General features: G+C 45.5%; 1 protein-coding gene across 2 annotated transcripts in view; it reads right to left on the bottom strand.

Annotated features, from left to right (window-relative positions):
- Positions 1 to 1,446: 1,446 nt before the first annotated feature.
- The window catches only part of LOC134460272 (gamma-crystallin M2-like), an 11,782-nt gene continuing 514 nt past the window's right edge, over positions 1,447 to 12,714 (bottom strand). Inside the window, exons 2-7 of one of the 2 annotated variants that reach the window (XM_063212720.1) lie at positions 12,034 to 12,169; positions 10,889 to 11,128; positions 9,869 to 10,024; positions 8,841 to 8,950; positions 3,042 to 3,300; positions 1,447 to 1,716 (exon numbers count right to left, since the gene is read on the bottom strand). In XM_063212720.1, the coding sequence (XP_063068790.1) occupies positions 1,447 to 1,716; positions 3,042 to 3,300; positions 8,841 to 8,950; positions 9,869 to 10,024; positions 10,889 to 11,128; positions 12,034 to 12,042 (1,044 nt within the window). In that variant the 5' untranslated portion in view covers positions 12,043 to 12,169. Of the gene's footprint in view, positions 1,717 to 3,041; positions 3,301 to 4,309; positions 4,322 to 8,840; positions 8,951 to 9,868; positions 10,025 to 10,888; positions 11,129 to 12,033; positions 12,170 to 12,714 lie in introns of those variants that run through there. The other variant, XM_063212721.1, reaches the window with a different exon arrangement.

Raw genomic sequence — 12,714 nt, 5'->3', positions numbered from 1 at the left:
TGGAATAATTTTCGCAAGACTATCACCACATGGGACAGAAGCAACGCCGTGTGCATTTATAGACTTTTTCCCTAACCATGCACTTGTGAACGTCAAGCCTTTTAGAGCTGGTTTTGTAACCTTTTAGAGCTTAACCCCTTAAGACGCGGCTTTATAAATTTGTTGTTACCAGTATGGTAATGACCAAGTCGTGGTGTATTGCTAAAGGGCCTGTGGTATTGTAGTGCTGTGGTAGTTACATTTCAATGACTATTACAGCGTGCCACGGGAGGTACGGCGCGCATTAAGGGGCTACTACAAATCAATAATTCGTGATCATTCTGTAGATCTTCAGAGGAACATTTTCAGTGAGGCATGGTGCACAGACAATGCCTCTCTATCAAAACACAATTCTTAACTGTGTGTTTTCCACTGGACAGGGCAACTTTAAGTGACTCCTGAGTGATTGAATTTCAAATCCCTAATTCTTGTTTCAGAACTTCTCTAATTAACTTTTGAAGGATCCTTAGCCGAGGGTGTACTTACTAATTCCTCCCTTTCTCATCAATGAAATATGATAACATGTAATTATTTCAGTCAGTCTGTTAAGGCCTATTCAGAGATAACGTGCGTTCTTCACGGCATTTGACTCGAGAACCATTAATGACATCATCGAAAGTGGGCTATGAAGCTGAATGTGGCTGTGGACTGTTCTGTACAATAGTCCCTGTCAGTTGTTATGACAATTCATGACATGAGCCTTCTAATCCCTATGAGCCAAAACGTCACACCTGAGTTGACAATGAACCTTAATAAGCACAAGCCATTCATATGCAAACATTATTTTTATTTCATGTGATTGTGCAGTATGAGGGGTGCTCGTGATGTGTCAGGAGAGGTCTGGTTCCATGGCACCCTCCACAGCAGGTCACACTGAAGGGCCCTTCGAAGGACAGAGGATTCGTCTGACACAAACTTCGAAGGATAGAGGATTCGTCTGACGCAAACTTCGAAGGACAGAGGATTCGTCTGAGGGACCCTTCGAAGGACAGACCTCTGAGGGGACCATCAGAAGGAAGTATGTCTCAAACCAAATAGCCTCCAAGAGGATAGACGCCTCAAGCAGCCTGCGAAGGACAGGAGGTGTGTTTCTCGGAAGCGTAGTTGCCAGCCAGTTAGCAACTTGCGTAGTTGCCAATGAGACATTGCATTGAAAACAACAAAGCAGCTAATGTAGTTAGCAACTATGGTGTTGAGAAATGCACCCCAGATGTCTACCATGCCCTTATAAGGACGAAGAGACGTCTCAAGCACAGATAGACAGCATCCAGAAGGTGTTACTTTAACACTTAGAGAGTACTCTGGGTCCAAATGCACTCTAGAACGTGTTAAATTGACTCTCTAAGTGTTGAATTGACACTGAAAATTTTAACTTTGTAGAAGAAAAGACATCTCCAGCAGCACCCTTTAGAAGGACAGGCGCTTGAAGGATCCAATCCTGGGGCTCATGCCTCCCCACTCCAGGAAGTGGCGATACTGGCCGGGACGCAGCAGGAACTGGCGCCCCCTGTAGTTGGGATGCTCATAGAACAGCCAGTAGCCCTCCATCACGCTGCAGGAGTGCACGTCCTGGTGCTGGAAGCGCTCGCTGACGGAGGGACAGTCCTCGGTGAACTCCATCATCTGGCCTCCGAAGTCGGGACGCTCGTAGATGCGGACGCGGTGGGTTCCCTGGAGCTGCAGGGAGAGGATGACAAGAAGGGGTAAAGGTCAGTTGCCTGATTTTCATAGACTTCAGATCACATACCGCGATTCTGGTCTGACCAGGACTATAACGATTAGCGTTTCCATACAGGAAGAACTTTGCTTCCATGGCCTGGTTAACCCGCCTCCCTCGGCTTGCTACTGGTTGAGGGCTGTGCCGAAGTTTAAACCAAACATTTCTTAGCCCAATAGAACGTCTCTGCTTAAACCACTTCACTGCCTTGAACACGCCTCTACCCAGGACAGCTGGAAATGCACAGTTGATTGTTTTCAGAAAAAGTGAGTGGAGATCCCGCTGTAGCGGGATTGAGAAAGCTCCTGGCCCTACTGTGTGAAGCTGAGCCGAAGGCGTTGCGTCACCAGTAGGGCCGAGCCCAGCTAAAAGGTCAGAGCCGGCCTGGCATGAAAAATCAGTCAATCAGTCAAATTTCAGTCAAGACCTGTCTCTAACAGGTATTGAGAGAGACAATGAATCCTGTGACAACAGCTCAATCAGGGTCCAAAGTCTGGAGGACGCTCATACTGTAGATGCAGGCGCGGTGTGAGGAGGGAGACACGCAGGGTCGCTGCTAGGCATAAGCAGAGTAAGCAGAGCACTTAGGGCCTCAACCACTTTGCTACCCCAAAATTGGGGACCCTTAATTTGAGATTGACTAAAATACTTATTATTATTATGTAGCCTCTTACTGCAAAGATCCTTCCCCGTCTCTCTCCCCAAAGCATTTCCTGCCTCTCTGTATGGTCCTGTCACTAATAAAGTGTAAAGAACCAAACAGATATTGAAAAAAAAGAAAAGAAAACCACCTTGTCCACAGCTGTCCTGTCTTCTCTCACCTAGGGGATGATATGGCACTAATGTCCTGTGTCTCTCTGCTATGATTTAAGGAACACAAAGCACCTTGTCCACAGCTATCCTGTCTCTCTCTCTCTTAATTGACTCTGCCCTGATGAAGGCCACACCTTGGCCGAAACATGTTGGCGTTTGTACACATTTCTATAATGATTAGGCTTTTTAATAAAGCTATTTTAACTTTTTGCAAGAGTGCCTTGTATACTCTAACTCAAGTCTTTCAATTTTTCACCAAAGACCACCTTTCAGACTACCAACCAAAGACAAACACCGAAGCCCTCAGAATTTTCCTTTTTGTTCAGTCCTGTCACCCAAAATGTTTCCTGTCTCTCTCTACGATCCTGTCACTAATAAAGTCTAAAAGACCAAACAGAAATAAAATAAAATAAAATTAAATTAAATAAAAAAACACCTTGTCCACAGCTACTGTATACCCTGTCTCTCTCACCTCGGGGATGATACGGCAGGACCTGACGCAGTCGTTGAAGCCCATCCACCTCTGGTAGTCTCCGTACTCGCCCTGCTTCATGTAGTACTGGTAGCCAGCGTAGTTGGGGCGCTCGTACACCATCCAGTTGCCGCTGTCCACGCGGATGGAGTTGCAGCGGGAGAAGCGGGAGTGGAGGTCGGCGCAGTCGCTCGAGCACTCAAAGGCGCGGCCCTGGAAGTTCTTATCCTCGTAGAACGTGATCTGCAAGAGGGAAAGGGGGCAAGGAGAGCAGTCGTCAGTTGACTCAGGCAGGCATCAAGTCAATGTGAAAAACAGGCCTACAGAACGAAAATGCTGAATGGAACAAATAAACAAAAATAGGCACTGCCATGGCACATGACACTGGGTTACTACACTGGTGACCCAGGTTCGATGCCGGCCCGGGTCATTTGCTGATCCTCCCTCATCTCTCTCTCCCACTCGTTTCCTATCACCATCTCCAACTGTCCTATCAAATAAAGGCCAAAAAAGCCCTATATATATATATATATATATATACATATATAAAATGATGAAGTGGTGTTTAGTGGTCAATAAATTCTAGCCATAATACGCAAGAAGGAAAACAGAAGACAGCACCTCAGGCCTCAAAAAGATAATAATTTGTGTTATTAACATAATAATCACAATGATGTTAGTATCATCATGGTCATAATAATGTTGATTTTTTTTTTCTTCTTCCTGTTGCCATTATGTTTGGTGCCAAAAGCAATTGTGCTGCAAATTCAATTGCCCTGTGGGGACCAACGTTGTAACTAATAACTAAGTTAGTTGGTAACGCAGTTGATTTTTGCTGTCCCAATGGGGCAATTGTATCAATCTGCAGCACAATCACATACACACCAACCATGAGATTATACAAGATATACAGCCTTGGCCCTGCCGTTGCCTAAAAGTAGGGCACTAGGTTTACTTCGCCGCCGACCCAGGTTCGATTCCGGCCTCCAATAATTCCCCTCTCCAATAATTTCCTGTCCCTCTGTCACTGTCCTATCATAAATAAAGTACAAAAGCCCCCCAAAAATGAAAAAAAAATGAAAAAAACCATCCAACCGTGCCGTAACGGTAGGGCACTAGGTTACTTCATCACCACCGACCCGGGTTCGATTCCGGCCTGGGTCATTTGCCAGTCCTTCCCCGTCTCTCTCTCCCCACTCATTTCCTGTCCTATCATAAGTAAAGCACAAAAACACAAAAACATCTTTAAAAAAACAAAAACAACTTACCTTCCCCATTGTGGCTGGCTACTGTACTCTAGACACTACTGTACTTTGATGACGGTATAACACGTCGAGAGGCACAGGGGACGCCGAGCCTCTTTATATCCGCCATACAAATGGCTGCATTGATATGCAAATCTGAAACCCCAAAAAGTAGCCTGTCAGCTTTTCCAGGCTGCACAGCTGATCAGCGGGGTGAGGAACGGCAGCTGGTACATTATTATGATATCAGTAGAGCATAATTAAAATGGGGGGTGGGGGGTGGGGGGCGGTCAGCATCGTTAGGTTACCTCAGACATGTAGGGGAGAGGTGGTGGAGGAGAGCAGTATGTGTCTATGTGTGTGTGTGGCGGGGGTGGGTGGGTGAATATGCATGTGTGTGTGTGTCTGTGTGAATGTGTGTGTGTGTGTGTTCTGGGGGGTTGCTTACAGTACCATTTATTTGTTGTGGATCCTCCTGCACTGCTGTGCATGCCACAGGAGTTTCACTGGACAGGTGCTCAGGTAGCTACTCTCCCTCTCATTAGATATCCTAGTCAGGTAGACTGACTTCTCATTGGCCAAAAAGAGTGGAACTGACACAATGCACAGCACAGAAGGGCACATGATGGCCACACTTCATTGTAACCCCTTTGCACAGAGCCTACTGTATGTTATACCTAACTGTCACCAAAATTGTAATGGCTATGTCTTATTCTGTTACTTAAGGCTCTCAGTGCTGTCATAGAAATGTTGTTATGATGTCGGCAAATAGTGAATAGGCGAATAGTGAATAGGCGACCCCATCTGCAGTAAGACGCTACATATAGAGCAATACACATAGCACAAGCAGAACAATAGCACTCACAATGTTTTAGCATTTATTAAAAAAAGTTTAATTTACTGTACAGCATGTCCAGCAGCTGGTATGGCGTGGGTATGGTGGTGACCTCTGAGATGAAATGGCAGGGGTCCAAGTTCAGAGCTACAGTGTGAACTTCATATTGGTCGGTGGCCAGCGAACCCGCTGGAGCCCTTTGTGTGCATGCAAAGCCCTGAGCTGGCATCACACTGCTACAGCACAATCTGGCACAATGGAGCCGCTTGGCTCCGAACGCCTTTCAGCACGCGTATGGATAAACATATATTGTTTGGACCTTTAGCACAGATAAAACAGAATAATCTCATTGATTTCATTAAGTCAAAGTCAAAGTAAAATTTGTTTCTATAGCGCATTTCATACACGGGTGCACATCAATGTGCTTCACATAACAACAAGGTGTAAAACAAGGTGGGGGGAGCAGTATTAGAAAAAATAAAACATTAAAATAAATCAATAAAAGATCAGAGTAGAAAAGATTAAAACACATCAAGATTAAAAGCATTGCACTACAGTCATAGAAAGTTTAAAACATTTGGATGCACAACATTAAATAATTAGAGTACTGTACCATACTGTAGGTACTGCTGTTATGTGGCCTCATATGGTATCAAAGGTGGTGTAAACACATTGCTGGAGTTTGGGAAAAGGTTCCTATACACTGTAAAACAGTGCAGCTAGTTAAACATAAAAAGGTAAGTTGCCCTGCTGCCTTAAGTTTATAAGTTAACTCAACTCAAGGCTTGACTCAATTTGAGTTTTTTGGTGCTTTTTTTCAGACTGGACAGTCAGAGAGCAGAGCTGACGGGATGTGGGAGTGGGAGTGGGAGAGACAGTTCACAGTAAATTATGCAGTGTTAATTCAATTCTCAGAGAGTCAATTGAACACATTCTGGAGTGTATTTGGTCCCACAGTACTCTCTAAGTGTTGATCATTTCACTGTGTTGGTAGTGTTTTGGGAAATGACCCAGGCTGGGTTCCAAATATGGTTCCAAATGTATGGACATGAAACAGTTGCACCTTTCTCTTCCTTTCTTGTCTTTCTTGCACTTTTCTGGGTAAGGCTCATTGAAGTAAAAAGAACATGATCTGTGAAAAAAAAAAACAATAAATAGGGACAATAACCCCACACGTCTGTCAGTGGTGTAGTCTACGTAGAATGCAGGTATACGGAGTATACCCACTTCTAAATTTTAGGGGCTTCAGTATACCCACTTAAAATTGATTGATCCATTATATAGAATAGCATAAATATATACCCACTTCAAGAAATGTTCGAATATACAGTATACCCATTTTAAAAAAGTAGACTACACCGCTGGCGTCTGTGCCGGCCTCTTTAAAGCATTGGCCTCTGTTCAGTTCATGTATCTTTTATGGAATGTTACAGGATTTGGTGCAAACATAAATACTGTATAGGCCAGTTCAGTTAGGGTATGAAGGCAACGAGCCGAACTGGTGCATCTTTGACTGAGACAGCAAGTCTTTGTGATGTATCAAGAGCCACGGTATCCAAGGCATTCCACCAAGAAGGATGAAGTACAAGATTAACTGTGGACGCAAGAGGAAGCTGTCTGAAAGGGATGTTTGAGTGACCGGTCATGTATATTGACCCTGTGGAGCTCCCGATGGCCCGTTCTGGTGGAAAGGAGAGTTGAGGTGCACATTTAATTCTACCGTTATTTGGACAGCTGTGTTTTTATGTTTTTTGATATAGTCCGGGTTAGCACCCACACATCCATTTTAGACAATTCAGGCAGCTTCCTTTTGCATCCACAGATAATCCTGTTGGATGTAGTTCATCCTTCTTGGTGGTATAAACACATTACCTTGGATATCGTGGCTCTTGATACATCACAAAGACTTGCTGTCTCAGTCAAAGATGCACCAGTTACAAGTGCACAAAAAAATCTCCTTTTTGAACTCTGGTATGTCACCCATAATGTTGTGTGCATGGCAAATTGTTGAGCAAAACTGTGCTCTTAACCTGCTTATTGAACATTCACACTTCACTTTACTGCTGCAATGTGCAATTAATGAAGATTGGCCAACAGGCTGGTCCACATATGCCATGAAACTTCCCACTCTAAAATGACAGGTGTTTAAGTTTCATTGTCTAACCCCTGGATTTTGTCCCTAGTGTTTGGTTTAGTTTATAGGCTAAGTAATTTATGTAATTATAGAGAACTGTATTTACGTACCATTATGCTTCTTAACGTATAAACGGCGTGACATGTGCTATGTGCGTTACGCCCCTTTTTGGGGGCGAACAAAGTACCCGGATGGCCGTTCATACGTATGCTACTATACATTTGATCTTCAATTTGATTTGCCTGGCCTTACCATACCCTGAAAATGTACATTTACAGGAGCTTATGGATGGCAATTGGCCAGGCCAGCAGTTATATGGGGTATTATTTAGAAATATATTTGTGTACAGTTAAAATTACAGCTTTGTCAGGGCAGGGCTGGACTGAGACGAAAAATCAGGCTGAACTTGAAAGCCACAATTGGAAAGCATTGGAAGACACAATGAAGCCAGTGACAACATATTTAATCGTCTTTTATGAGCTATTTGACCACAACAGCCACTGACCCGGAGAGGTCAGCTGTATCGGCATGAGGACTGATACCACTACATTGAGGGGAGGACCAGGCAAAAATCATCAATATTCCACCGGGCAAATGCCCTTAGGCCTATGCCATTATGGCCAGTGCAGCCATGTCACAGGGCCATTACAGTCAAGAGACACAAGGCAAGAAATTCTGAATACAGCCCTTGAATTGAAAAGCTATTATGAATTAGGTTTGACGGCATGGCTCTGTTCAGAGGAGTACCCTGGTTTTCCATGAGCACCAAGGAAAGAAGATACAGCAGCAGCATAGGGAATGCCCACCCAATTTAAGATTAGGAGAGCAACCAATTCCCCCATGAACAGAGCAGGCAACATGACAAAGACTATGCCATGTCACACGACAAGGTGGAGCTAGGGAGATGGTAGGTTGTGAAAAGTGAGCAACCAAGAGTGTGGGAACAAATCAGAGAACATTGTAAAGGTGTCAAATTTGAAACTGACCACTGAGGAGCAAGGAGATTTGATTAGCTGATCTACAGTGTAGAGCACCTTAGACAAATTAGAAGCTGTAAGCTCTTGACTACCATGGCCTGCCAGAACTAATGCTGTGCTAGATTTATGCTATATGGGATCCTTCAACTTGATAATTTTGCTAATGTTGTGGAGTTAAACTAGATGTAATATCTCCATTCAACATTTGTATGCATTCACGGTCAGCGTTGAGGTTTGGAAACTGTATAGCCACTTACAATGTTCACCAGGCAGTGTTTTGTTGAATTGTTGTTTAAAACATCTTCATGTGGTTCATTTTAAAAATCTTCCACGTTCTGAATAAAAGTGTAGTAGTCAGTAGTTTTGCACAGGTTGAAATGAGTTTATTCAGAGATCATGTCAACATCACTGCCACTCTATACAACACTCATGCATGCGTCATTGCCATACAGTAAGACATGCGTCTGTCCGTCCCTCCCAGGGTGATGCGCCCCCCTCCCGGGGGGGTGTGTGGGGGTGTGGTGTGACGCGTGTCTGGGTGACCCCTGGGTGACCCCTGGGTGACCCCTGGGTGACCCCTGGGTGACCCCTCAGCTGGTCTAGCAGGAGTCGGTGATGCGTCTGACGGAGCAGAGGCGGGGCATGTTGGACACGCCCATGTCTCTCCAGCTGCGGTACTCCCCGGGGCGCAGGTACCAGACGCGGCCACGGAAGTGGGGCTAAGAGAGAGGAGAAGAAGAGAGAGGGGAAGAAAAGGAAAGAGAGAGAGAGGAAGAGAAGAAAAGAGAGAGAGGAATAGAATAAAAGATTGCCCTTATTTATTACTTTTAAACATTATTACCAGAGAGAGTAGAGAGAGAGAGGTTCCAATGACCCATTGTTTCCGGGTTATTGGGGGGGAAATCCCCCTATAGTCAGACCTAGGCAGACCTAAGGACTGTTCTATTCAATGCTAGGAGTATTATGACACACCCCTTTAGGCAGACCGGAACCTGGTCATGTTAGGTGCCCAAAGTAACATATTACATTGCCATATCTCTATATGCTTAAAGAATCTCAGTTATTACTCTCTGGGATGCAGGCACTAGACCAGGGATGCAGGAACCAGGCCGCAGAAGTGTGTGTGTGTGTGTGTGCATGTGTGTATGCGTCTGTGCCTCTGTGTTTGTGTGCATGAGAGGTGTGTGTGTGTGTAAGTGTGCATGTCTGAGGTGTGTGTGCCTGTGTGTAGGCCTATGTGTGATGCGGGCATGCATGTCTGAGTTGTACGTGTGTGTGTGTGTGTGTGTGTGTGTATCAGGTGTGTGTGTGTGAATGTGTGTGTGTATGTGTACCTGTGTGTTAGGTGTGTATGTCAGGTGTGTGAATGTGTGTGTGTATGTGTACCTGTTTGTTAGGTGTGTATGTCAGGTGTGTGTGTGTATGTGTACCTGTGTGTTAGGTGTGTGTCAGGTGTGTGTGTATGTGTACCTGTGTGTTAGGTGTGTGTCAGGTGTGTGTGTGTGTATGTGTACCTGTGTGTTAGGTGTGTATGTCAGGTGTGTGTCAGGTGTGTGTGTGTGTATGTGTACCTGTGTGTTAGGTGTGTATGTCAGGTGTGTGTGCATATGTGTGTGTGTGTGTGTGTGTATGTGTACCTGTTCGCAGGCCAGCCAGTGTCCCTCCACCTGGCAGGACTGCAGGTCAGACAGGTGGAATCTCTCCTGGATGGACTCACAGTCCTCCGTCAGCTCGCGCATCTGACCGGCAAAGTTCTCACGCTCGTACATCCTCATGCGGAAGTTCCCGCGGTACTGCAGCGAGGAGGAGGAGGAGAGAAGGGGAAGAGAGGAGAAAAGAGGCAAGAAGGAGAGGAGGAGAGGATTGAAGGGGTGAGGAGAGAGGAGGAAGAGAGGAGAAAAGAGGCGAGGAGGAGAGGATTGAAGTGGTGAGTAGAGAGGAGGAGAAGAGGAGAGAAGGGAGGATGAGAGGAGAATAGAGTTGGTGGAGAGAGGAATAGCAGAGGAGAGAAGAGGAAAGGAGATAGGAGAGGAGAAGAGAAGAGGAAGATAGGATGACAAGATAGGAGGAGAAAAGATAGACAAGGAGGAGAGGAGGAGAGGAAAGAGAGGAGAAAGGAGAGGTGAGGAGAGGAGCAAGAGAGAATAGAAGGGGTGAGGATAGAGGAGAGGAGAAGAGAGTCGGTGGAGAGAGGAAAAGAGGAGGAGGTAAATAAATCAAACAATAAGCTAGTGTTGTTGCTACAGCAAGTCTACTTCTACTTTGTACACCTCTGGGGTGAATTTCTCGAAACCAAAGTTGCTTACTACATTAGCTACTTTGTTGCTTTCAATGCATTTTCCCATTGGCAACTACCGAAGTTGCTAACAGGCTAACAACTTCCCTTTTGAGAAACTCACCCCTGGGGTGTCTACATTACATTACATTGCGCTTAGCTGATGCATTCAGCGATTTAGAGTTATTTACAGGGTATTGGTTACAGTGCCTAGAGCAATGTGGGGTCAAGTGCCTTGCTCAAGGGCACTTTAGCCATGGATGAAGATGCTGGCAAGGGTGGGATTTGAACCTGCAACCCCCTGATCTATAGGTTAAGGCCAGCGTTCTAACCATTGGGCCATGACTGCCCAATGTATCTAAACTACAGTGTGCCTGCCTACCTGGGGGATGAGTCTGCAGGACTGGATGCTTCCGCTGAGGCCCATGCGCTGGTAGTCGGGGTACTCCCCGCGGCGCACGAAGCTCTGCTGCCCGGCGAAGTTGGGGCGCTCGTAGAGGACGAAGCAGCCGCTCTCCACGCGGCAGGACTGGCAGCGGCTCAGGTAGGCGGACAGCTCGGCGCAGTCGCTGGCACACTCGTAGGAGCGGCCCTGGAAGTTGCGCTCCTCGTAAAACACAATCTGCACAACACGACACACACACACACACACACACACACACACACACACACACACACACACACACACACACACACACACACACACACACACACACACACACACACACACACCAGCACAGAAGGGTTAATATGGTCTACCATATGTCAACTCAAAAAAAGAGAGGAGAGGAAAGGAAAAAAGAGGACAGGAAAAGGAGGAGGAGGAAAGGAAAGGAGACAGAGGGTGGAGGTCAAGAGGAGAGGCAGAGAGGAGGTGAAGGGAGGAGGAGAGGCAGAGAGGAGGTGAAGGGAGGAGGAGAGGAGAGAGAGGAGGTGAAGGGGTGCACAGAGATGGGTGTAGGCTATTCAAAGACATCATGATTGTCTTTCACATCAGATGGAACACAATCTACACACAATAATATATCATATTACTATAATACTATTATGATGCTTATTGTTGTTATTATATTAATGCAGTTAATATGGTCAACATAGCATCACACATGCAGAGATGGTTATATGTTGAAGTAAAGACATCATGGGGTCTTCCAGATCAGATAGCACACTGTATGTAACTCTACTTTCAACCTCAATATACTACATTAGTGGAGCTTGCCATGTCACTGTGTTGGCTGTGTTGATAGACCACCATGAGCAGCAAGGTCTCAGAATATGCATTGTGCTGTGCTGTACTGAGTTGTGCTGTAATGTGTAGCTATGTGGATCCAATGGATGCAATATTACCAATGTGTCTGTCTTTAAAGACAGTTACTTCGTTTAGTGTGTGTGTGTGTGTGTGTGTGTGTGTGTGTGTGTGTGTGTGTGTGTGTGTGTGTGTGTGTGTGTGTGTGTGTGTGTGTGTGTGTGTGTGTGTGTGTGTGTGTGTGTGTGTGTGTGTGTGTGTGTGTGTGTACTGCATCTCACCTTGCCCATGTTTGGATGCTTGTGTGTGGTCCTCAGGTGCGCTGATGTGAGGTGATGTGATGTCCTGTCATCTCCCGGCTCTGCCCTCCACTTTTATACCTGTGGCGTTTGACGTCTGCCCTTTGTCATGTAGATTCTGTAGAACATGATGAACCAGCAAGAAACGGGCTCTCTTTTAACTGTTTTAATGTTGGCTAGCGATTAGGATTGGACGCCTTCCATCAGGACCGCTGCCAGTTTCCATAACAGTTGTCACCATGGCACCGGCTGGCCTTCATGATGACAGCTATACTGTAGCTGACATTGCCCATCGGCCAAACAGTCACCCTTTACAGTAGCCTAGGGCACTTCTCACACAGACTCTCACAGTCACCCTTGACACTCTATACCAGTAGCTCTTAACTAGAAGAGTCTTGGGTCCCGCAATTTCCAATGGTCATTACGTTCTTACCCATACAGTGATATCAGTGATAAGTCATGATAACTTATTTAGTTAATTTACTCTGCTATACACGGCAATGACAACAGCATGGTTTAACTTGAAATCGCAAGTTCAGCAGCTGCCTCAGAATTCCAAGTTAATTGAAGTCTTTATTGTAAGTTGTGTGGAGTTGTGTGTGCTATTTGAACACAAAACTGCAATTCAACGCTTCACACAACACCATAAGAATTTAAATGAAC

The sequence above is a fragment of the Engraulis encrasicolus genome, chromosome 12 (assembly GCF_034702125.1).
Source record: "Engraulis encrasicolus isolate BLACKSEA-1 chromosome 12, IST_EnEncr_1.0, whole genome shotgun sequence".
In the NCBI taxonomy this organism is placed as follows: domain Eukaryota; kingdom Metazoa; phylum Chordata; class Actinopteri; order Clupeiformes; family Engraulidae; genus Engraulis; species Engraulis encrasicolus.
This window is presented reverse-complemented; position numbering and strand designations above follow the sequence as displayed.